Consider the following 23,390-nt stretch of genomic DNA (forward strand, 5'->3'; position numbering starts at 1 on the left):
TCCTCTCACCATTCTTTATTCGTTTCTTTCCCTTGTTCATCTTCAATGCTGCATTGGCGTTTACTATTTATCACTGCTTTTATTTGATGCAGTTATTATTGCCACTACTCTAATGATGTTTCTTACCAATGGGTCTCTGGTTCATCCAACAATGAATCCAATTTCTGTAGCTCCATAATTATTCACCTGAGACATGTATGAATGTTGCCAATGAGCTAAAAAGGTTCACTGGCTAGCAGAAAAAACAGATGCAGCAAAGTTAAAGCTTGCTTCCGAATCCATGGAGCACTAGCTCTGTTGTGCTTATTAATAAAGCATCCCTTTTAACCGAGGAAGACATACTTGTTTCATTATCAGCTTTTGCCAATCACTTACAAGTTAAACAGCAGTGTGCAATGGAATCCGGTAGGGAATGATCTCTGCTTTTACAATCATCCCATCATTAATGGATAGCTAACCTTCAACTATAATTTACATGTTGCGTCAATGGATATAGAAAAAATCATCTCAAACAAAACCTGCAAGTCTCCTATATGCTTTAGATGAGGAAAAAAATAAGCATGTATCAAAATCAAACCTACATTGTGTCTGCAAAGTAATCATCCCTGCTTCATCTCTTTAACCAGTCCAGAACTCCATGGAAGAAGAAATAAGTATATCCATACTGAAAAAGACTGACAGAGAGACAGTAAATATGCAACAAGAAATACCACCATCCAATTATAGATCTGCAAAAAAACTACTTGCAGCGCCATTAGCATTCTCATTTTTTCTCTTGGCTCCTGAAAAATTTAGGAAAATTAAAAGCAAATGCATCAGATTCTGCAGGCACCGTACTTTTAAGGTTGCTGCATAGCATACTTTAATCAACAGATTCACCGATGGCAGGTTAAAAGTTGACAGAAAAATAAAGGCAGAAGCAGAGTTGGGGTTTGAGGCAGTTGAAAGTAATATGGATAACTATGCAATATCAAAATAGATTTGAGAGGTCAAATGTCATCTCTTTAATTTTCAACTGTCCATGATTTATGCAACTTTCGCATTTGAATTCAGTATTTACAAGGGGTGGCGTCTATTTCACAGGCAAACCCTAACTATAGGATAATTAAGTAAAACAGATATATTGTTCCTTGTGCTCTCACATAAGCAATTATATTAGGTTCAGTACATTTTTAAATTTGTGAAGGACAGATCAACAGCAGTCAGGACACTATCCTAACTATCAAAGTTTGCTCAACCTAGCAAAAATAATGTCTTGAATATCAGCTATTCATGTGCAAACTTCAGACAAAAGAAGATGGTTATTCATATTTCTGCAATTAAATCCAGGGTACCTTTTCTAGACTTTGGAGGTTTAGTATCCACATCCATCTCATCGCTATCGCTGTCTGATACAGCAGCTTGATCATTTTGAGCATTTACAGAATTTTGCAACAGATCATCCAAATCCCACATCTGAATGACACAAGGACTGGAGTCAGGACATCACAATAAAGGTTCCACAGAAGGTGTTAAATGCAGAAATTTTGTGAATAGGAGCACAAAAATTCATGCCTGCATGCATATGTTTAGAGACATGTTTGTCTATATTTGTAGGTAGATATATATATATATATATATATATATATATAGAGAGAGAGAGAGAGAGAGAGAGAGAGAGAGATCCACCTTCAACACTTGATCATGTGATATACTGCCAAGAAACTTTCTGTCATGAGAAAAGGCTGCAGATTCCAAACAAAATTATACCCTCAGCAAGCTTGTTTTGGCAATCTAAAAACAAGTCCAGCTTTTTAGACAATCAATAGTGGAAAATGGGATGAGATGGTACTAGTGGCTCTTAAATAAACCTTAAACCTTGATGCGACAATATACACATGAGCAAGGTTGTATTATGTGAGTCAGACCCATGGCAACCTAATCAACCCAAGGGTTGTAAATCGGCAAATCCATTTATTGGGCTCTTTTTAAATTAGAAAATCATTTATTGGGACCACATATCAATAAGCCCTGCAATTTTACTCTGTACTCTTATGCAGTACCTTTTCACTTCATCTTGTGGGGTACTTTTTTTATTTATTCGTCTCTTAAGTCATGAAACAAATCACAGCAATTCTACCTATGAAACAAACAGTTGCCTGCGTGATCAACAATCACTTCTTTTCTCTCTTCATTCTTAGGCAAACTCTCTCAGCAGCACTCATGGGTTTAAGAGAGCAAAATCTTTCAATTATTTTGCCACTATACAAAATCTGGGAGGTAGGTGGAGGATTTTGGAAACAAAATTCTTGTTGGTTTATATGACTCATGAAAGATAAGTATTAGGATTGTTGATTTCACACTTGAAGCAATTTGTTTTCATGAGTATAATATCCAACAGCATCTAATATCAAAAACAGAAAACGAAAAACTTTCATTGGTATGAGAGGCAAAGAGAGGAATTGATAAAAAGTAGAACTCCATAAGATTAACTGGCAGTTTGCTGTTGTATGGCATCAATGCATATTTTCCTTTAATTTAAAAATAGTGGATCCCATGTGTAGTGATTTATCCCATTAAAACACTTGAAATAACCAAGTTGGCCACAAGTCAGCCTCACCTAATAAAAACTCTACATTAACATAGAGACCAGTTCACAATTGTACAATGATGGAGGTGCAGAAATAGCACCATGCTGAAAAGTCTCCATGGCATGTCAATCCAATCACAACTTCCATAATTACAATAAATATAGTTAATATAAAGCTTCTATTGAGGAAGAGATATATACAGTACCAAGATGCTCAATAGGATACTCTGAATGTTCAGCAAGCGGCTGGATGATTCTATTAGGTAATATGCCTAGCAGACTGAAAAAAAGAGTGATGATCGTGATTCAAAATTTGGATGAAAACAATCCCTTCCTATCTTGTACAACTCACCTTATAAGTCCATTCTCAGATCCAGTAATGACCCTGTCTTCATCAAGCTAAAACAAAAGATTTAAATGTTCAAAGTAAGCAAAATCCTAGTTAGTAAAAAATCCAACCAAATAAATAAATCAATCACACCTTCAACAAAGAATCAATGGAGTTTGGGGAAAGACCAGTAAAGCGATCACTGAAAATCAAAACAAATATTCAGGACACTCCACCAAGCAAGAAATCAATATTGTGTAGAGAGAATTCAATTGAAAATCTCCATTCATGAACAGAGACTTGCACACTGTCCCAAGACTTTCTAGTATTTGTACTTTTCAAAAAGGATACCTGCAATCCTTGAAAAAGCCCCATGAATACAATAGCAGTGTTCCATTTTGTGAACCACATATAACTTTCCGACCATTCTGAAACAAAATGGTACAAATTAGAACAGGAATTTGGCACAAATAAATTATGAGAAACAGCTTTCAAGTATTTCCTTTTGCAACAATTTTACAGCAAAGTAACATGAACAAATGCGCAGACAGACATTTGAAACTCATTTATTTTCTACAGTCCTGAAAGTCCATTATGCAGCTAAAAGGTAAGATCTGTGGTGGCAAAACAACAACGCCATCTACTTAAGATTTATTTCTCAGAATCCCCGGCTCCAAGAGTCGAGTGCTCTATTGGAATATGGGAGTTTTAAGCAGTCTATCCCCACAAATCCCATGTCATAAATATACATTAGCCAAAACAATTTGCTAATAAGCTTACAAAAAGATAAATATATGCTTCTTACAGCCACAGAAGCTATTTGAATATCATGTAAATGTTTACCTTCATAATAACAACAGACAATAGCTCTTCTTCAGAAAATTCAGATTGAGATTGGATCTGATATAAAGGTAGAACAAATTAATCAAAATGCACAGCTCTGCAGTATTTTGCAAAGGTACTATTTTTTCCTGAAAGAACAACTTACTTTATTACTGCGAAGGCTGCAAACAGAAAGGGTCCCATCTCCACTAAACAATACATCAGACAGAAAATCATAAGAGTTTTGCTTGAAGTATCAGCAAACAAAATGCATACAAGTTTTGCCTGAAGTATCAGCAAACAATGTGAAAATGAAAATTACAAAATCCCGTGAGATGCTCACTTGTGTCATAAGAAATTATATGTAGATGAATCAACCAATCTTTCAGAGAAAGAACTAGAAAGAAGTAAAGAGGAACCTGATAACAACAAATCACGATTTCTTTAGCTAACAACCCCCTACTCAACATAGTATAAATGAAATGAATCATAAAGCTCCTACAAGTTCCATATGTTTTCATAAAAACTTTGTAATCCCCTCAACCTCTTAAAGCAAAATAACAATAGTGGAGATGTAATTACAGAAGGGATAAAACAAGTTATAACAGTCTTAAATACCTTGTTGACAACAGTTTCATGGAATCAGATGCAAAGGTCATATCTGAAACATAGTCTTCATGGGCATTAAAAGAATTGCAGCAAGAGCGTTGCCTGGTATCCCATACCTGCAATGAAGAACAAATGACTGAAAGAATCAAAATGAAGGATTTGCAATGTAAGATGTAAGGACTTCAAAGAGTTCAATGAAGAGTAAGATTAGGGGAATCACAGAATGTGATGGTGCGCAAAAGATTATGAAAAAAATCTGGTCCTATCCAAGCTCAGGACATTCTCATCCAACAAATACTAGAAGGTTCATTGTAGCAAAATGATTACATTTTGAGAAAATAATTAGTTAAGAAAATAGGATAAATAGGAAAAAGGAAACAGCAAATTGCAAGAGGCGTGTATTGTGAGGGCATAATCCAGATAACTACAGAGGCTACAATAGAAAAGACTAAGATGCAAGAGGAAATAAAAGCTTTGTCCATTCTAAATCATCATAACCTTTAAAAATAGACACAGAAAGACATGAAACATAGTCACCTTAATACATCCTTGATCATCCCCAGTTGCAATGGTTGACTCTGTGAGGTTTATCAAACTAAAGATGGCATCCCTGTGAAAGAAAAAGGTTGCCCTATGAGAATTACGAGCTAAAAAAGAAACTTTCGTGAGAGATGGGGCAAGATCCATTTCATCAACCTTTAAAAGAGGTGAAAAAAGAAAATTAGTAACCTACTCGTGAGCATTTTCAAGACGAGCGATTGGTGACCCAGTTTCTAAATCAGTTGCCAGAATGGAGCGATCACTAGAACCCGTGATAATTGCTGAACTCAAATGCACATAAATTAGTACTGTTAAAAGTGAAAAAAGGAATGGCAGCAACTGGTACAGTTTGAAAGGCTAACAAATGAATACTGGAAAATCATAAAGTGAAAATCAAAATACAGCACCTTGTCCATCATTGATGAATCTAGCAGCTCTACAAGACTCACTATGAGCATGAATTTCCAACAATCTGATAAGAGTTTGAATTACATATGTTGATTAAAATGCAAGGTCACAAAACAATTAAAAAAGGGAAGATGATTTTTTCCTTTGCATTATAGTACCTTTGTGGCGAGGAATCAGCATTGAAACGGTATCTATAACAAGAAAGTTCAAACGATCAAACACTAAACCAAACATAAACTGAAAGCAATTTCTAGAATGATAAAAAGTGGACAAAACCAGAGCAAAAGAAGAGTTTACTAACAGGTGAAGGTCGCCAGTGATCAGACCTGCAGTCACTAGATTATCTGAAGGATGGAAATCCATGGTAAACGGAACTTTTCCTAAGTCTATCTCCATTTCCCCTCTCTTTGTTCCTATATTCTTTTATATATACTCAATGCCAATAGATAAAACCCTCCGAACACTTCAACAACAAGCACAGTTATTCAGCACAATCCCTCCACAGTGTAACCTACACATATTTAACAAAACAAAAAGATCATTCATGATACTCAGAAATCGCCTTCCACTTTGTACTGCAAAAAATAAAACAAATAACAAGCAGTTGAACCAGCTATACTTTCTTTTATTTAGTCCAAATTTACCGGGTTCGAGCTTAAAGCTTTTATCTTTTTATGCAAATTAACAAAATAACAAATGGGTTTTCTACTTTATATGTCAAAATCAAATGGTCAAAAATCTACTTACACGCATAATAGACATATGAAGCTCATGCAATGGAATGTATTGCAATATGGGGCATACAAGAAATCCATGACCACAAACAATATTATGAAAATATCCAGTTTTTTTTCTTCTAGCAATAAAAAAGGTGCAAGAATTAAACCGGTCTATTAGGGCAGGAGCTTGATTTGGTGCGGCGGCGCACGGGTCAGGGGTCGGGGAAGAATTTGGTGAGAACTGGCAGGCAGAGAAAAGGAGTGGCGGGAGGGGGTTTGTTAGGGTTTATGAGAGGGAGGTCCGAGTGGAGGTGGTGGTGGGGTCTTTTTTTTTTTCTGTTTTATTTGGTCGTTGATGATTTTATGCTAGGAAAAAAAAGAGAAAAAATCATTTGGGAGGGGGGGGAGGGGGAGGGGGAGGGGGAATTTGATCTTGCCAAAAATCGTCAATTTTGCGTCAATGATTTTTTTAAAAAGGTGTAGTTTAATAGAGTTTGTAACTTTCAACTTGTTATATATATTGTGCAATAAGGTTTTTTAAATCAACGTAAATTTTAGTTTTTGGAACAATTTTAATGGTATTTTTAATTGAATAATGGATTTAATTGACATGATATTTTGCAAGTGTTAGAATAAAAATAATTTTTTTTTAAGTTTAAGAATTAAAAATAATAATGAATTTGACAAGTTAAATTTATCATATTTATATTTTATTCATTATTTTTCAAATAAAAAAATTTAAATAATTATATTATTTTCATTAAGTTTTGAGTATTTATATAGATATTTATTATCTAATTATTATTTATTATTTAACAAAAAAAATAGTAACATTTATATTTGAGGGGGGGTAGATTTGGATCATGTTTAATAATACATATGCTATATCCATTATTTCATTGGATAAAATAACTATATAAAAAATATATATTCGCTTGAGTTAGATTAGATTATGTTAATATCCATTAATATTGGATTAAATTAATATTATTGTTAAGAATTCAGAATCCGACCAACCTATAAATTGCGATTGTTAGAATTTGAACCAAATAATAACACATATTTTTCAAGCAAATAATGCATTATCTATTTTATTAGAAAAATTAGACATATAATATATAATGTGCTTATTTAAAAAAATAAAAAAGATAAAGGAAAGGATTAGGAACATCAGCTAGGTATTTTAGGCCCAAGACCAATGCTATTTTTTTTTCTAGGCATATAGGTCAAGTTTTTTGGGTCAATATCACCTCTCTTTAATAAACTTTTATTTTTTTTAATCTATTTTACTATGAATAAAAATAATTAAATAATATTTAAAATACCATTCAATTTTGTCATAGTTTTCATATAATAATAATAATAATAATTACTTTATGAATTATTATTCATGTAACTGATATGCAAAATTTATAAAATATATTCTTATAAATATTAAATAAGAATAAAATATCTATTTTGTTATTTTTTATATAAAATTTTTTAGATTAATTGATCTTTTATTTAAAAAACAATGATTCTCATATATATATATATATATATATATATATATATATAAAATGAGGACTTAAAGGTTTACTAGTATTCTACCTAAAGGTTTCACTCACAATATTTGTTGAATGAGGACTTAATACTCTTGATAAATATTAAACTGAATCTTCTTAATACTTATGATTTTGTTATTGAAGAATATTATATTAAAAATTTAATACTCTCAATTTTATTATCAATGGATATTAATTAGATTAAAAATGAAACTTTGAAGTAAGGGTATATTTTGAAACGAAGAAGCAGAACGTTACTCCCTATTAATATTCAAAATTATAGCTCACCATAAGTCTATTATCTCAAATAATATGAATGAATAATAAAATGTTTATTCATAATGAGTTTGAAAAAGAAGAATTTTTGGAATGTTGGCTTTTAAAAGCATTTTAGTTTGGGTCAAACTTTAATGGGTTTTATATACAAATTATAAAATCTAAAATAGATGCATGCAATAAGAAAAATACTTTTGGTCTTTTCTTTTTTAAAATGCAAACATAAAAATGCTAAAATAACATTAATAATTACCAAAGCATGTGTAAATTTAAAAAGGATGCAAGAATATTTTTTTTTTATTTGTTAGAGTGTTGGCCATGTGCAAAATATGACTATGATAATTATTTTTTTATGTTTTGAATGGTGAAGATCATGTGATTACCAATAAAATGAATGGAAATCAAACAAAGTTAATTGTTCACCAAAAATATTATAAACACATACAAGTTCTAATTTCATATGCATAAAATCACAATAAATAATGAATACAAACATATGCACAACGCTGAAATCAAGTCTAAGCATGTTATTCCACATAATCCTTATACATGAGAATGGGTATACATGATTAAAATATTTAGCCAACATCATTCCAATACAAAATCTATCCAATAAACGTTATGCAATCCCGAAATCTCCTCACAAAACACATCAATATCAACAATAAAGCAAAATAATTATTCAAGAGAGGTTTAGAGTTCAAAATAAACCTTTTAGGGGTGGCTAAGGAGGACCGAAAGGGGCTATAATAGTGGTAAAATTCTATTGGAAAGAAGAAAAACAATGGTGACACATGGTTGAAATGTGTCTAAAAAAGTTGTCATGATTGGGGTGTCATTGCACATGTCACCGACATTTAACCAATGTGTGGATGGCTTTGCAGGATGCGTTAAGCCATCCTCTTTCATTTGGTGACAGTGTAGGTCGCCTCCTGTAAATAGGAGAGATCTGATGCTGGGAAGTTGCAATGGTCTTTTTTCCACTTTTGATTTGTTTTTTTTAACTTTTAGATCTGATCACACCGAAGTTATTGGGGTATAAGACTTATATGTATGTGTAGTGGTCTTCAAGAGGAGAAAAATGGTTCTGGTCTCGCTTTATTTAGTGGTCGAAGGAGAGAGAAATTGAAGATAGAAGTTTTAAGGGTTTTTTTCTGTCTCTTTGATTAACAATGATGCAAAGGCAACTACTTTCAATTGATGAATCTTTAGATTGCTTCAAGATGAAAAGAATAGTGGTGGTCTTATAAAAAAAAAATAGAGTTTGAAGGTAAGAGAAATCAAGTGGGGGTTTCGGCTTTAAAGAAAAAAAGACAAGGTTAGGTTTTGTTTTGTGGGAGAAAGGTAAGAGAAGATGTATAGTATTATTCTAGGGTTTATTTCTCCACATTTAAGCTTATATTCTCTCAAAGAATTTATGGTGACTAGGGTTTTGGTGGAAGAGATGATGAATAATATTTTTTTTAGTTAGGATTTTGGTGGAAAGCATGATGAATAGTTTTTTTTTTTATGGTAGCCCCTCCTTTTCTTAACAATTAACTCATTTGTTTATAGCCCACAAATTTTATCATCTTCTCTCCAAGTAACTAAATTTTGTTTTAGCTCTTTATTTTTCTTATTTTGCACTTTAGTCTCTAGTCCATTTTACTTTCTATTTTGGTTTTTTGTTTTCTTATTTTTTTTTTATAAAAAACAACGTTAACATTATTTTGATATGAAAAGTAAAATATTTTTTTTTTAATTTGATTCTTTTTGAAAAGATGGTAAGAAGAGAAAATTAATTAAAAATTACAAAAAAAAAGACATGTAAATAGCCGGAAATGCATTGAAAATATGTTTTTTTTTAATTTTTTTTATTGTACTTTTGGGAAATACTTTGACAAAGAGGTAACAAAATCAGGTTATGATAAATAAGAAATTGAAAATTTATATAATAAAATATTTTTTTTCATAATTTAAAATCATTGCCTTTCTTACAAATATTTATTTTTATTATACCAAAACTAAATAAAAATTAATTTTAATATCTTCCCCTCACTCCCCTCACTGTGGTGAGAAAAAAAAACTACTAAAGATCCAAAGAGGATTACAGTTTGGCAGGCAACAAATATGATGGAAGATCTCAAGATGAGCAAATAAAATTAGAAAAAAAATGAGGAAAAAATGAGGCCCATAATTTTATTATTTTAATCTCAAATTCTTATTCAGGATCTTCAAGGTTTTGTAAGCTGTAAAACGGTTGGATTTCCTCGTTTTGAGCTCATAATAGCATAGTTTTGAAACCCGGCCCGGTAGTTGACTTGATCTAATGATTGGATCATGGGTTAGATGGATTGACCCGGGTCAACAAAAAAAAACAACCAATACAACACTTATATAAAACACCTAACTAGTTACAATGCAACACTTATATAAACTAAATTTAAATTTTAAACCAACGACATAAATTTAATTCAATATCCAAAACACAAACCAAATATAAATTCTAAAATATTTACAATAAAACATCCAAAAACATAAATTCCAAATCAACAACACATTTACTTTTGTTGAATGAACACATTAAGTTCTGTTGTGTCCATAAGAGCAAAATTTGAATCAAATATCAATGAAATTGAGCCAATTTCGTCAACACCTAATAAAACATCAACATGCTCATTTGAAACTTCATCGTCACAATCATCTTCAATCTCATTAATATTTATGACATCTACATTTAAAACACAATTAACAAATAAATATTATGTGTTAAACAATACTTTGTTTTAAATAATATTTATCACTAAATAATTAATCATTAATTACCATAATCTAAAGTATCTTGTATGATCATTGTTGATAGAGCTTGGTGAAAACTCTCTGCTTCTTCAATTGTCAAAATTGACGGGTTATCTTCTACTACCTATTTTTCAATGTCACAAATTGTCTCAAAATTAACTGGATCATAATTTCATCCTTTCCAATAATTCCTATATATGAAAAGTGAAGGTAAACACAATATAAGTATTAATAATGCTACTAAATAAGATAAAATAATATTTAAGGAATTAGAGAAAAGAAAAATATTTTTGTTACAATCTTAGATTGCAGTGGACATAAACAAGTTCATTAAGCCTTTGGTGCTCCAATCTATTTCTCTTCTTGGAGTGAATACGTTAAAAAAATACTCCAATTTCTCTTGCATCCGAAGAGCTACAAGTTTGTTAACACTCATATAGCCAAATGTTGTAGATTTGGAGCATTGATTCCATATGTCATCCACCATTTATCTATACAAAACAATAATAAGTAAGACTATGTTAAATAATATTTTTAAATATAAAAATTATATACTTGAAGACATAAAGATGCGATTATTTATTACGGACGCTCGACCAAAGTCATGTTCAACATTCCTAAACAACTTCATCTCACTTGTAATCTTACTTTGCAATGGTAAATTTCCATATGCATACTTCTCAAGAACATCTAGAAGTCCAGAAATGGTGCTCATATGTTTATCCAGTATATTTGCATCATATTGAAATCGAGGATTCAATCAAAATGCCGTTGCATAAAGATTTCTATATAGTTGTCCATCCCACCAATTATTGATAATGTCTATAAAAGATTTCACTCTAGCCTTTCTCTTTTGAAATCTCCTCAACATTTCTTCTTTTGCATAATGAATAGCATCATACAAATATCCCATTGAAGGTCTATCATCACCATCAACCATTCATATAGCTCGAACTAAAGGTTCACTCATTCGCACAATTATTGCACATTCTTTCCAAAACAGAGAGTCTAGCACACTCTTAACAAACTTTTTTCCTTTGTTATCTTTAGCATAAATAGATGAGACCCATTCCCTAGATGTCACCATAGCTCTCAACTTATCTTTATGAGCTAAAATGCTTTGCAATGTAATAAAATTTATTGCAAAACGAGTAGGAGCTGGACGAAGTATTTCTTTTCCTCTAGTGAACTTCCTCATCAAATACTATGGATAATAATGATTATAATTGTACTTTGTTATATTAGAAGCATGCTCAACATTAGAACAAACTGACTGCAATTTACCAATGTCCTGGAGTATGAGGTTAATGTAATGAACAACACAAGGAGACCAAAATATTAAAGAAAATTCTTCCATCAATAACTTACCAGCAGCAACATAATTTGCAGCATTATCAATCACCATATGCACAATGTTTTCTACCCCAACATACAAAACAACCTCTTTAAATAACTAATGCAACAATTTAGCAGTCTTTGAGACATATGATACATCCACAGTTTTCAAAAAAATTGCTTCTTTAGGACAATATACTAAGAAGTTAATTAAAATCCTCCTCTTCTGATCTGTCTATCCATCAACCATTAATGTGCAACCAGTCTTCCTTCAAATCTCTCGATAACTCTCAACATAAATCTTCACTTCATCAACCGCTTTTGCCAAGTAATAACCATGAATAACATGCAAGTTTGGTCCTTTATAACCAGGACACATAGCTGTTACAACATCTATGGCATGCTGATAATACACAGAGTTAACAACATTAGATGACACATATACATCAATCACCCACTTCGCTAAAGCAAGATCACACCGTTCAACTACTTCCTTTATTTGCCAACAATTCTGAAGAGACTTTTGAGCACTAGGAGTTTTTTCCGACATGAAATATGCCCCTAATGTTGCAGATTTCTTCTGTTTTTCATAACTTGTAGTCCATTGTTTTACAGTGCTGGTGCTTTGAATCTTTTTCTTTTTTGCAACCTTTGGTGGTAACATGTGTTTTTTAGTATTGACATCCCCATCATCATCACCATCACCACCACCATCACCATCATCTTCTAATTCCTCATCATCTCTTTATGCTCCTTTTGTTGTTCATTAAATGGATTGAAATCTGCTTGCATTTCTCTAACTCTTCTTTTTTTCAACATTTCCTTTAAGATTCAAAAGGATTTGATGTCAAACATCAATAGGACATTTGCAACATTGTTCAACTTCGCCTTTAGCTCTAGCTAAATGTTGCTTAAATCGATTAATGCCATCACCCGCAAATACTTTAGCACAATATAAACATACTAATTTAGTTTTTTTACATCCAACACTAAGTTCAGGAGCTTCTCTATAATAACCCCATGCCAAATCTGTTCTTCCTCTACTACCACTTGACATGGAAATTGAAGGTTGAGATGATTGGGCCTTTGAAGGATCACTACTTGGAGTACTACCATCATATAAAGACATTTTAAGGACTTGACATAATTTATAAAAGGAAATATAATTTCAAGCCAAATCATATACTTTTATTATATATTCAGACTAAGCAGCAAAGCACTTTGCAATTCATTCATTAGATTAACAATGACTAATAAGCAATTATAACCAATCAGATATAAGGTGTGGCCAATAAAAAAGCTTATTTCCTTTGATTAATCACTACAGTGATCATAAAGAATGAAGAAATCCTGATAAACTGGACATCAATTCATTATTGTTAAGGCATTTTCTAAGCATATAAGACAAGCCACAGTGAAAAATCACTTTACCTACATAATTTATCAAATCATGAAACTACTATTAAGATTTGGTATTTTTTGTGCATTTTTGCTTTATGAGCTATTTGCATTATGTTCTTATATTAACTTACTGGATATTAATGCCTCGGTTCAGAGGTAAACTGAAATTGTTTCGGTTCAGAGGTATCAATGACTAACAAGCAATTATAACCCATATAATACTTTGTGTTGTCGGCAACATTTCAACTAGTAGCTAACAATAAGAGACTAGATTATGACCATTTAATTGTGAATCAAGAGGACGAATCTGAAGCAAACATCAAGGATTTTGTTGATATTATAATATTTAGGTCCAAATTTTCTGTATCTCACTTTCTTTAGCAATTAAGACCACAATTTATTAGTGTTTTCCTTTAATAGGTATCTAAATTTGCAGCAACCTATGCTGTGGCGGATTATGAATGGCACAACCATAATTTATTTCAACCTAATTAGTTTGACCAGGCAGTGGTTTGAGGGGGAGGTTTGTGGAGTTCCTTATTTGCTTCTTTTTTTTAGAAATTATATACTAGTGAAAAACCTTGCTTGTGTGTTCCACGACATCAATTTAAACACTGATGGTGTACCAATAAACTATGAAGCAGTTAATACTTGATATAGTTTCTAATATGCAGCTTACGAAGAAATAACTGAAATAAATCAAGAAAAATGAGACAAAGGCTTTATTAAGTTGTAAAAAAGAAAAGAACAGAAAAGCATACATGTGGGTGTGAGAATAGCAAAGAATCAATGCCAGATCAAGAACTGCAAAATAATCGATGCTAGATTAAGAACTGCAAGTTAAAAAAAAGGGGCAAAGAATAAAGAAAAGAGAGAGTGAAAGAAGGAGAGTCATGAAGAGAAACAAGAGTCTAACCTTATTCGCAGATTTGAAACAATGATCAAGAGTCTTCTGCTCCTCTGCTCTTCGCGATTGAAATGACTTTTTTTTTTTAATTAGATTTTCTCTCTGTCTTCATCGTTCATCGTTTTGGCCTTTTAATCGTAAGAGGCCAAAATGACGTCGTTTTGGCCTCTTACGATTAAAAGACCAAAACGATGAACGATGAAAACAGAGAGAAACCTTAATTAAAGAAAAAGTCATTTCAATCGTTTTGGCCTTTTATGATTAAAAGGCCAAAACGACGTCGTTTCATGTATATATATATATAAAAAAAGAGCGGGTCTTAGCTGGGTTAACCTGGGTCGACCAGGTTTCGTCGGGCCAAATCCTCGACAGGTTTTTACTTAGACCCAGACCGGTCCCAGGCCCGGGCGGTTAGGTCCCGGGTCAACCCGTCGGGCCGATCCGGTTTCAAAACTATGCACAATAGAGCTAATATTGGGCTTTCAAGCCTTATAACCTATTTTTGACATACCTTTCCTTTTCTTCCCCCTTTTAGGTATGTCCTCAAAAACGTTTTCTGGTATATTATCCTAATTAAATAAATATACGATTAAATAATGTTTTTTAATCCAATGTTCAATCCAGTAAAACAGTAAAAAAAAAAAAAGGCATGTTAAAGCCTAATGTAGAGAAGTTAAAATCTTTAATGCTTCCTTTATTTCTCGTTGAAAGTAATTTGGATGTAATTAGATCTATAATTCGAAAGTCTCAAATTTAATTTAACTATCTCTTTGACAGAAAAATCAAAACCGTGAAACTTTTTTTATATAAAAAATATAGTTAGTGGTTGATGGGAGAAATTGTCACTCAGCATCCATGCTCACAGGCATTATTTACCATTTTAAACAATTTTCTTTCATGGCTGACCGGAGAACGAGGGGTCGGAGAAGGCCCCTCCACTAGAACAGCTTGCCAAGTGCTCATAACATGCAGACGTCAAGAAGTCGAAAAAAGCAGAGGACGTGCTTAATTTGGCCAAAAGAAGTGGGAATAAAGTAATACAATCAACACCGAAATGATGCTTTCCAAACTGATTTCTTCGAAAATTCTCCATTCCTTTTTTAAAGCAGGAAACTAGCAGGAAATTATTAATGAGCTACATGATTTCTTCTTGAACTCGATTTTGATTTATGTTGAATCTAAAGAAGGATGTTTGCCCTATCATATATATGTCCGTTTTAACCATCTCTGCTATAGTAAAATAACAGTTTGGATGCTAGAATTTGTGACGAAGTGGAATCCATGGAGATTTTAGGATTTGAAGAACAAGGAATACGAAAACAATCTCAGCACAAGAACCTTGCTCGTAGTTTTATTTCAGAAATATTTATTTTTAGTTGTTTCCGTTTGTATAGCAGGGAAATATTATGTAGTAAAATTTATTATAATCTATTGATAAAAATATTTCATCAGTATTTTTATTTATATTTATTAATTTTCTAGTAGTGATTTCTTTTAAAAAAAAAATAAATGTTTTTAGATAGATTTGAAATCAACCAAATAAGAAGAAATAAATAAATCCCTAAACAAATAAAAAAAATGAAAAAAAAACCCAAATTTAAGATTGAAAACCCATAATTAAATATGAAAATAACAAAACTATAAAAAACAACATTTTCCGAGCCTAATTTTAATTTTAAGACTCTTAACCTTGAGTGTTTGTTGCAAGCTGATATATTATAGAATTGGATCCATAGAATGTACTAAAATATTTGAATCTAATTTAATAGTGAAATTAAAAATTATACTTGTTTTCATCAAATAAAATATTTGACACGAATACAATTTTTTAAGGTTTGGATATGTCTATTTAATTTAAAAATATATCTTTTAAACTTTCCTCGATATTCAAATACAATAGATATATATCTAATTTATCAGAACCTAATGCATCAAATTGTCTCTGAACCCTAAACTTGTTAATTATTCATGATTTTTTTTTTCTGAAAAATATATATAATATCGAATGAACATAACAGTTCGTGACTAAATATGTGATTAAACATGGCATTGTTTTAATTCAAGAACGGTGAAGAATATTTAATAAGTTGATATGATATTTATGATAAGTTACACTAATTAATCATGACGGATCAACATTAATGTACTCAAAAGAGCTAGGCTGAGGTAACATTCAACTTAATTTCAAACTTCTTGTCATATCACTACATAAAATGTCGAAGGTTTTTTTTTTTTCCTTTTTCTTTGCAACCTTTTATGTTGTTAATCAAACAAGTTCTGAGCAGGAAATTAAGCCTCTGAAATGAGTATGTTGGACTACATGGGAGTATCTACTTGGGCTTTCCTGCCCAAATAGGGAAAGCACGTAATCCTGTCTTGAAAAGGTTAGGCTCCCAAAAAGGATAAGTCCAGGAATTGGCTGCCATCTCCAGATATTGGAGGAAAATCAAGAGACAGCACGTGGGACGATACCAATTATAGCGAGCTAGTTGTCTTTATTCTTTCTCTAGATAGAACTGGGGCTCCTCTGCCAGTTGATGGAATGGTATTTGGCTTTTTGTAGCCTGTTCTATCCAATTGATGTATGTCTTCCAATTCGTTTGGATCACAGAAAGATATGCTTAGATTAATTCAGCATGATAATTTGAGTTGGAATCTATATGGGCAACAGATATGCCACTAATGTTTTGTTTTTGGTCTTGGCACTGATGTTTCCTTCATGTTCTCGTATATATTTTCCCCTTCTTTCAGTCTCTTTTAGATTCAAAATTTAGATAATAAAGTGAAAATAAATATTCTGGCTGTGCTAATGCCTCAAAATTAGGATCGAATACCTTCTTTTCTCTATAAAAGAAGAATACCTTTAGTTATGGGAATTGATGACCAAAATATCTTTGATTGAACTAGTCTACAACAACATGCATGGTATGGGTATTGAAAGATTCATGGCGGAGATAAGCTGAGGTCTCTTGAGAGAGAAAAGGACGGTGCATGGGGGAGGTGGAAAGATTGTAGTCGTCACCTCCCCCATGATTTTTTAGCAAAACTGACCACTGATGATGGTGATTGATGAAGAAAAAGTAGGATAAGATTTTAGAGATGGGGGATTGGCCAGCATTCTGCTTTCTTCTCCATATACTTCTTGTCAACTAGCATGTATGCCCAATAATGGTCTTAATTTGACTGCATCACTCATTACTCTCTCCCATGGAGTGAGGTAGATTTCTATATGTTCTTAGAATCAAGTCAATTTTACGCTGATTCTGGCCACCACCAAGGTTAATTAATTATAATTAGTATGTGTTAGTTTCTGCATATAAGCATCATCATCACTTTTTCAGTGGAGATATTGATTTGTATATATGAGGTATATTATATATGAAATCTTTCTTATTCTCCAGCTTGGTAAAGCTTTGTATATCAGGTAGGCATACATACGTTTAAGAATGTTAGCCACAAAATGATAAATGTTAATTTGGATTCGAATTCAAGAGCTCATCCTTGTTACTACAAGCTCTATGTCTGTTAGTTACAAAGAAGGTATATTTTCTCTCATTGTTTTTTTGAAGTTCAATGGACTCCATAACACATCTAAATCCGACATAGCTATTTGATCTTGGGTAAACATTAAGTTTTCTTTTCTCTTTGCAACGAAGACAAAAAGGAACACACAGAAACAACATGCAAGAAAAAATAAAAAAGAATTGTTGTAGAAAAGGGTTTCTACACAAGAATCCTAATTCACATTTTATTACTGAATAATTATTTTTGTTTTTTTAAGAAGTTTACAACTGCTTAAATTAATAAGCCAAAAATCAATCTTTTCAAGATAGAAAAATCAGAATCTTAAATAAAAAGAAAACATAACATTAAATCTAAAATTAAACTAAATATTAAAAAAAATAACAAAATTGATTTTCTTCAAAGCCTAATTTGAGAGTCTTTCGAAGCTTGAATAATTACAATCAATCGACTCAACATGTACAATCATCTTAAAAAATTTGAGCTCAACATAATAATCAAATTGAAAGTTATAATATTTTCTCATGTCAAGATGCTGGTTTAGTGTGAACATGCTTCTTTTTAGGCTTAATTCTATCTTACTAATCCATAAACAAGTTTGCTAGGCTTTTTGTTTAAAATTATTAGACTCTTTAAACTTGCGTATATCATTTTTTTGGAGAAGTACAATTTATTTACACTTCAATTATTATCGATGATCATAATTTTGTTGTTACACAAAGAAAAAAATAATTGAATCCAGAATGTTATTACACATACACTTTTTTCTATATATTTTTTTCTTTAGAAATGATCATTCTAGAATTGATTGGTTATATTTAATGAAAAATATATTTCTCATTAATAAATGAGTGGGTTAGAAATAGTCATATGTATTTTTTAATGTAACAGATTTAAAATTCATGAGACCTAGTCATAGTTAAGCTTTCATCCATACATTTCTAATTTGTAGTTAATCTCTGTCCGTGTCTTATTGGAATCCGTAGTCTGATTTAAGTACGAAAATTTGTTCAAAATGGGACATATGGTAATAATCAGAAAGAACACCAGAGCGTAATGATTTTTAAGTTGATACATATACATACATGCACATATACCCATTATTAGTCTATGGTAGCATTGCTTAAAAAGATATCGTTGTAATTAAAATCAACTAATTTATGACTTTATTTATTGATATGGATTGCAAGTAATAAAATTTTAGGTAATCTCTCGTGTAGGGAAGGTGCTATTAATTTTTTTAAAATAGAAATGATATTACCTTTTTTAGTCATTTAATTCGTGTAGATGCCAATGAATAATACAAATAGAAGTGATGCTATTTCTTCTAGCAGCATTTTTGATGACCATGAGTTGCTAGGTGTCCACTATGAACAAACACCTTAAGCACAAGCATCTTTTTTTAACACAAGCTCGTAAAATGTGATGCTGCCTTGTAGAGGAGGTGTCTATTCTAAGTGGTATGTATATACTAGGAAGCACATTGCTCAGTGGAAGTCCGACCACTCAATGTAAGTTTGTTTTCTTTTCCTACACGATTAAAAAATAAACAATAGCGCATAATTTTTGAATAATTAATTTCAAGCAATAAATGGAATTCCAGGTTTAAAAATGTGGAGGTTATTCACATGATCAATGATGAAATCATTGATGGAAGTGTCATTGTTTAATAGAGCCAGGTTTCTAAAAATCCTGAATGAAAACCTATGATTAATGCATGGTACGAAAAGTTCAAGGTTAGCATATACTTAAATATTTTTTTCTTTTTATTATTTTAATTCAGTTAGTTTTTAATGTTAATGAAATAATTCTTTAACAAATTTGACGTGCAAGGAAAAACCTTACTGGTATAGGGTCGTCAACACTGTTGTTAGGAGGGTTTGAGAAAATCACAACGCAACTAGATAATATTAAACTAACAATGTTATATTTTTTTTTATTTAAATGTTAAAATTTTATTTTTCATTGTCTTAATAGATAATTTATTTCTATCATATAGGCTGTATGATTTTTTGTATGAAACGCAAAAAAAAAACAAAAAAATATGCTAAAGAAAGAGGTCTTTTAGGTTGGGGAGATATGGCAGCTTGGAGGGATTCAGACCTCCATAGAGGCTATATAGGAAGCTTATATCCAATACGTGATATTTGAGCATTTCATGTGGCGATCGTAGTCTGAGGTGGAGAACTAAAACATGGAGACTCATGGTTCAATTATCACGCACACTAGCGGATTCTTTCTATGCGAAATGGATGGTAAGATTCTTTTTTTATTACATCTATTTTTTTAAAATTGTTGTTTTATATGAAAATATTTAACTATCAACAGTTTTCTTTTACAGGCTACAACTCTTGGACACGAACAAGACCGATAGAGCTTTTGTAGAAACTCACTTGTAAAATGATGACAGTAAAAAAGAGGTGCAACAACTCGTGGATAACCGAGCTTAGAAGTTTGTGATAAGTTGGATTTTAACAATTTTTTTAAGTTATTATTTTCTTAAAATAACTGGCTGATTGTTTTTCTAGTAAACATATATAACTTGATTGCAGGAGAGATACAAGAACGATCTTTCAACCTATCCGAAACTCGATCCAGATTTGTGATTGAAGGCTGAATTGTCCGGTGGATCCGATAGAAATCAAATTTACGGTATGTCTAACATTACGGTCAAGGATTTGTGGATGTGTCACAGTGTATCGATCATTGATTCCTCGCAATCGGGTTTGAGGTCTCAATCTTCTAAGTTCCAAGCGATTATACAACAACTTCAAATTCAAATGGCTTGGCTTATTGCCGAGACAAAACGACCAAGTGTTAAGACAACCGAACTTAGACAATTGTACATGGAGCTGTTGTCAAACAAGAGTGGTATATGTGTTCCACCTCATCTCTTGCCCGGTCTCAACAAAGACCCGCCTCGTCCTCCTTCAGTTTTTATTAGCTAGATAAATTATATTCAAACTTATAATTTTTAAATTTATAGTAACTATTTGGGTTTTTTTATTTTAGTTTTATTTTTTTTATTTTTTTCTAGTTTATTTATTTGATTTTTTAAAAAAATATATTAAGTAAATTACTAATGGAATTACCATCAAACTAAGTCAACGAAACAATACGTCAGCAATATGCAAAACTCTAGTAGTGTACGGATTTCAAAAAGCAACCCGTCAAACCAAATTTGATTTTACAACCATCGATCCTCGTATTAATTTGGACTTTGGATTTAGTTTATCCTCTCTGATTTTTTTTTATTGGTAAAATAATTTAGAGTCAGGAAACGCAGACGGGGGCGACAATTGTTTCTCCTTGCATGACTGAATGCATGATCCACGGTAACCGTAATAATCTTAGAAAATGCGTAACGGGTGATAATGAAATCATCATAATTAAGTTTCAAGTTGGGCACACTTTTTTCTTATAGATAGATGCACACCTATCTCATGAAAAAGTGGTAGGGGCACAACCATTATTTCACAGTTTTCTCCTATAAATAGAGGTGCTGGAGATCAACTAGGTCATTCACAAAAATCCCTCATGAACTAACATACACACAAACTCTCTCCCTTGCCTTCTTCCATCCAGGACTCTTGCTCCTGTGGCTGGTCTCCCCCTCGGAATCCATAGCTCTGAGCTCTGGCCTCTGTTACTTATAGTGTTTGCTTTTTGCTTTTTATTATGTGAAGGAGGCACTGGTGATGCTGTTGACAGAAGATAGAGAGCACTGATGATGAAATGCATGGAGCTTAATTGCATCTCACTCCTTTGTGCTCTCTAGTCTTCTGTCATCACCTTCAGCCCTTCACTCCATGCTTTAATTGTTAATAATATTCTTGTGTGATCATATATACTTACTCTTGAGTTTGTTTGATCATGAGCATTGACCAATATACCTCCACAATATATATAATAATGTTATTTTCAATTATTTTCTTTGCCCATGCTCATATTGAGATATATATTTCTTTTCACTGAATGCTAGTTGGAGATCTGAATAAAATGTTGATTAATTTGATTGTTTCGTTCTTATATTGCTCTAATTAATATCTTTTGCAGATATTAATGGTTAGCTAAGAACACCGAAGCATTCCAAAGTGGAATCACGTAGATCGTCTTCAACAACACTACATATCACAGTACTGGTGCTGGTATGGTGCTGGTGGTCAGTAGTACTGTGACCATAAGAATCCTCTAAAATCTTTTGCAGGCGTAAATGGTATGCTGGGAACACCAAAGCATTCCAAAGTGGAATCACATAGATCATCTTCAACAACACGATCACAGTACTGACCACCAACACTAAAATATATATACGGCTTAGCACCTTTTCTGATTGGCTATGATGTTGTGATGTATTACCGTACTCCTTATGATGCTAGCTAAAGTACAATTTCCCTCCTTTTAAATAAAATTTGCTTTCGTGGTAGTTTCTGTTTTTTATTTAATTATATATAAAAAAAGTTTTTGGTTAGTCATGCATTTCAAATCTTGTTTTTATATAAGTTAGCGATCTGTCTGACTAACTTTTCATTTATTTATTTTGTAAGTAAAATTATTTTTATATAATTTTTACTAAACATGAATTTAAAAAAACCTTGAGTTTTAAAATTACAACTAAAATTATTTTTTTAAATTTATTTTTTTAAATCATAATCGCTAAAGCTATTTCAATCTTCTATCTCGAGAAGGAACAATTTTGTAGCATAAACAGCTTAAGGACAGGACACTCATAACACAAATATGATATCTTCTTCCTTGAGAACAAATTTCTTCATTGGATATAAACATCTCAATTAAATTTTATTTCTTTTGAAGAATCACTAAACTAGTTAGTGGTGATCCTTTTATTTTATATTTCCTCGTAAAAATTACTGCAGGTGCATTTTGTGCGCTGGGAATACCATATATTTCTTGACATATAATCAAGTTTCAAGGCACATGACATGACCCATGAAAATGGTATAATTTATTTTTCACGAAGTAAGAACAAGCATAAGTGGTGATGCCATCGGAAGGGCATTGATCGATAATTTTTATCATCTACTTCACAATTGAGCTGAATTTGGTGCTGCATAAACACGTAGGTTTTCCCTGCAGATTCCAATCCAGAGCTGTAGTAAATTAAAGATTTGGGTCTCCATCACTTTTCTGTTAAGTGATCTCTATGATTTCCACGAATATTTGAGCATGTATCCTTCTTCTTTGTTGTTGATGTTGATTATCAAGAATATATATCAAATTAGTCTTATATTCATACATTGTTGTTCCCAGTGACCTCAATTTCTACCGATACTGAAACAAAACCACTTTGGATAATAGTAGCTAGCTTCTTCAAAGAGGTAGATTTGTCACAGAAGGCCATCATATAGTTAATTATATCTATGTAAATATGCAATGAACATCACACATCACATTTTGTTTAGAGATTATATGTAAAGTCATGCCAGGATCGAAGCCGTAACATCTTTGGTACGAGTTTTAGGGTTTTCCTCGTTTTCTTGTCCTTGTTGTACTTCAAAAATCCCCCTTTAAATCATCTAATGTCAGGAGCTAGCTTAATTAAGCTTACAGTGATCAGTACTTTGAGACTAGCTAGCTAGTTTGCCACCTATCTCATAAAAGTCATTGTGTG

General features: G+C 32.0%; 1 protein-coding gene across 2 annotated transcripts; it reads right to left on the reverse strand.

Annotated features, from left to right (window-relative positions):
- Positions 1–321: 321 nt before the first annotated feature.
- Positions 322–6,381, reverse strand: LOC133698246 (WD repeat-containing protein 55-like). Of its 2 annotated transcripts, none has more exons than XM_062121108.1 (16): positions 6,163–6,381; positions 5,578–5,787; positions 5,435–5,467; positions 5,276–5,340; positions 5,062–5,149; positions 4,866–4,938; positions 4,338–4,444; positions 3,886–3,928; positions 3,741–3,797; positions 3,249–3,325; positions 3,051–3,099; positions 2,922–2,968; positions 2,776–2,849; positions 1,669–1,724; positions 1,335–1,455; positions 322–782 (listed from the first exon to the last, which is right to left on the reverse strand). In XM_062121108.1, exons 2-16 carry the CDS (start codon positions 5,670–5,672, stop codon positions 721–723), a joined length of 1,047 nt encoding a protein of 348 aa, XP_061977092.1. In that variant the 5' UTR covers positions 5,673–5,787; positions 6,163–6,381; the 3' UTR covers positions 322–720. The 2 variants fall into 2 exon arrangements, with proteins under 2 accessions (XP_061977092.1, XP_061977093.1); XM_062121109.1 differs by having other exon boundaries at positions 6,024–6,163.
- Positions 6,382–23,390: the final 17,009 nt, after the last annotated feature.

This window comes from Populus nigra, chromosome 7 (genome assembly GCF_951802175.1).
Source record: "Populus nigra chromosome 7, ddPopNigr1.1, whole genome shotgun sequence".
In the NCBI taxonomy this organism is placed as follows: Eukaryota; Viridiplantae; Streptophyta; class Magnoliopsida; order Malpighiales; family Salicaceae; genus Populus; species Populus nigra.

Excerpts from the sequence above, each read along its gene's own strand:
- LOC133698246 (XM_062121108.1), bottom strand. The coding sequence starts at position 5,672 with ATGGAGATAGACTTAGGAAAAGTTCCGTTTACCATGGATTTCCATCCT. Across the intron at positions 4,939-5,061 it reads CGTCTTGAAAATGCTCACGA|GGATGCCATCTTTAGTTTGA; the intron begins GTAGGTTACTAA and ends TTTCTTTCACAG. Across the intron at positions 2,850-2,921 it reads TCTGAGAATGGACTTATAAG|TCTGCTAGGCATATTACCTA; the intron begins GTGAGTTGTACA and ends TCTTTTTTTCAG.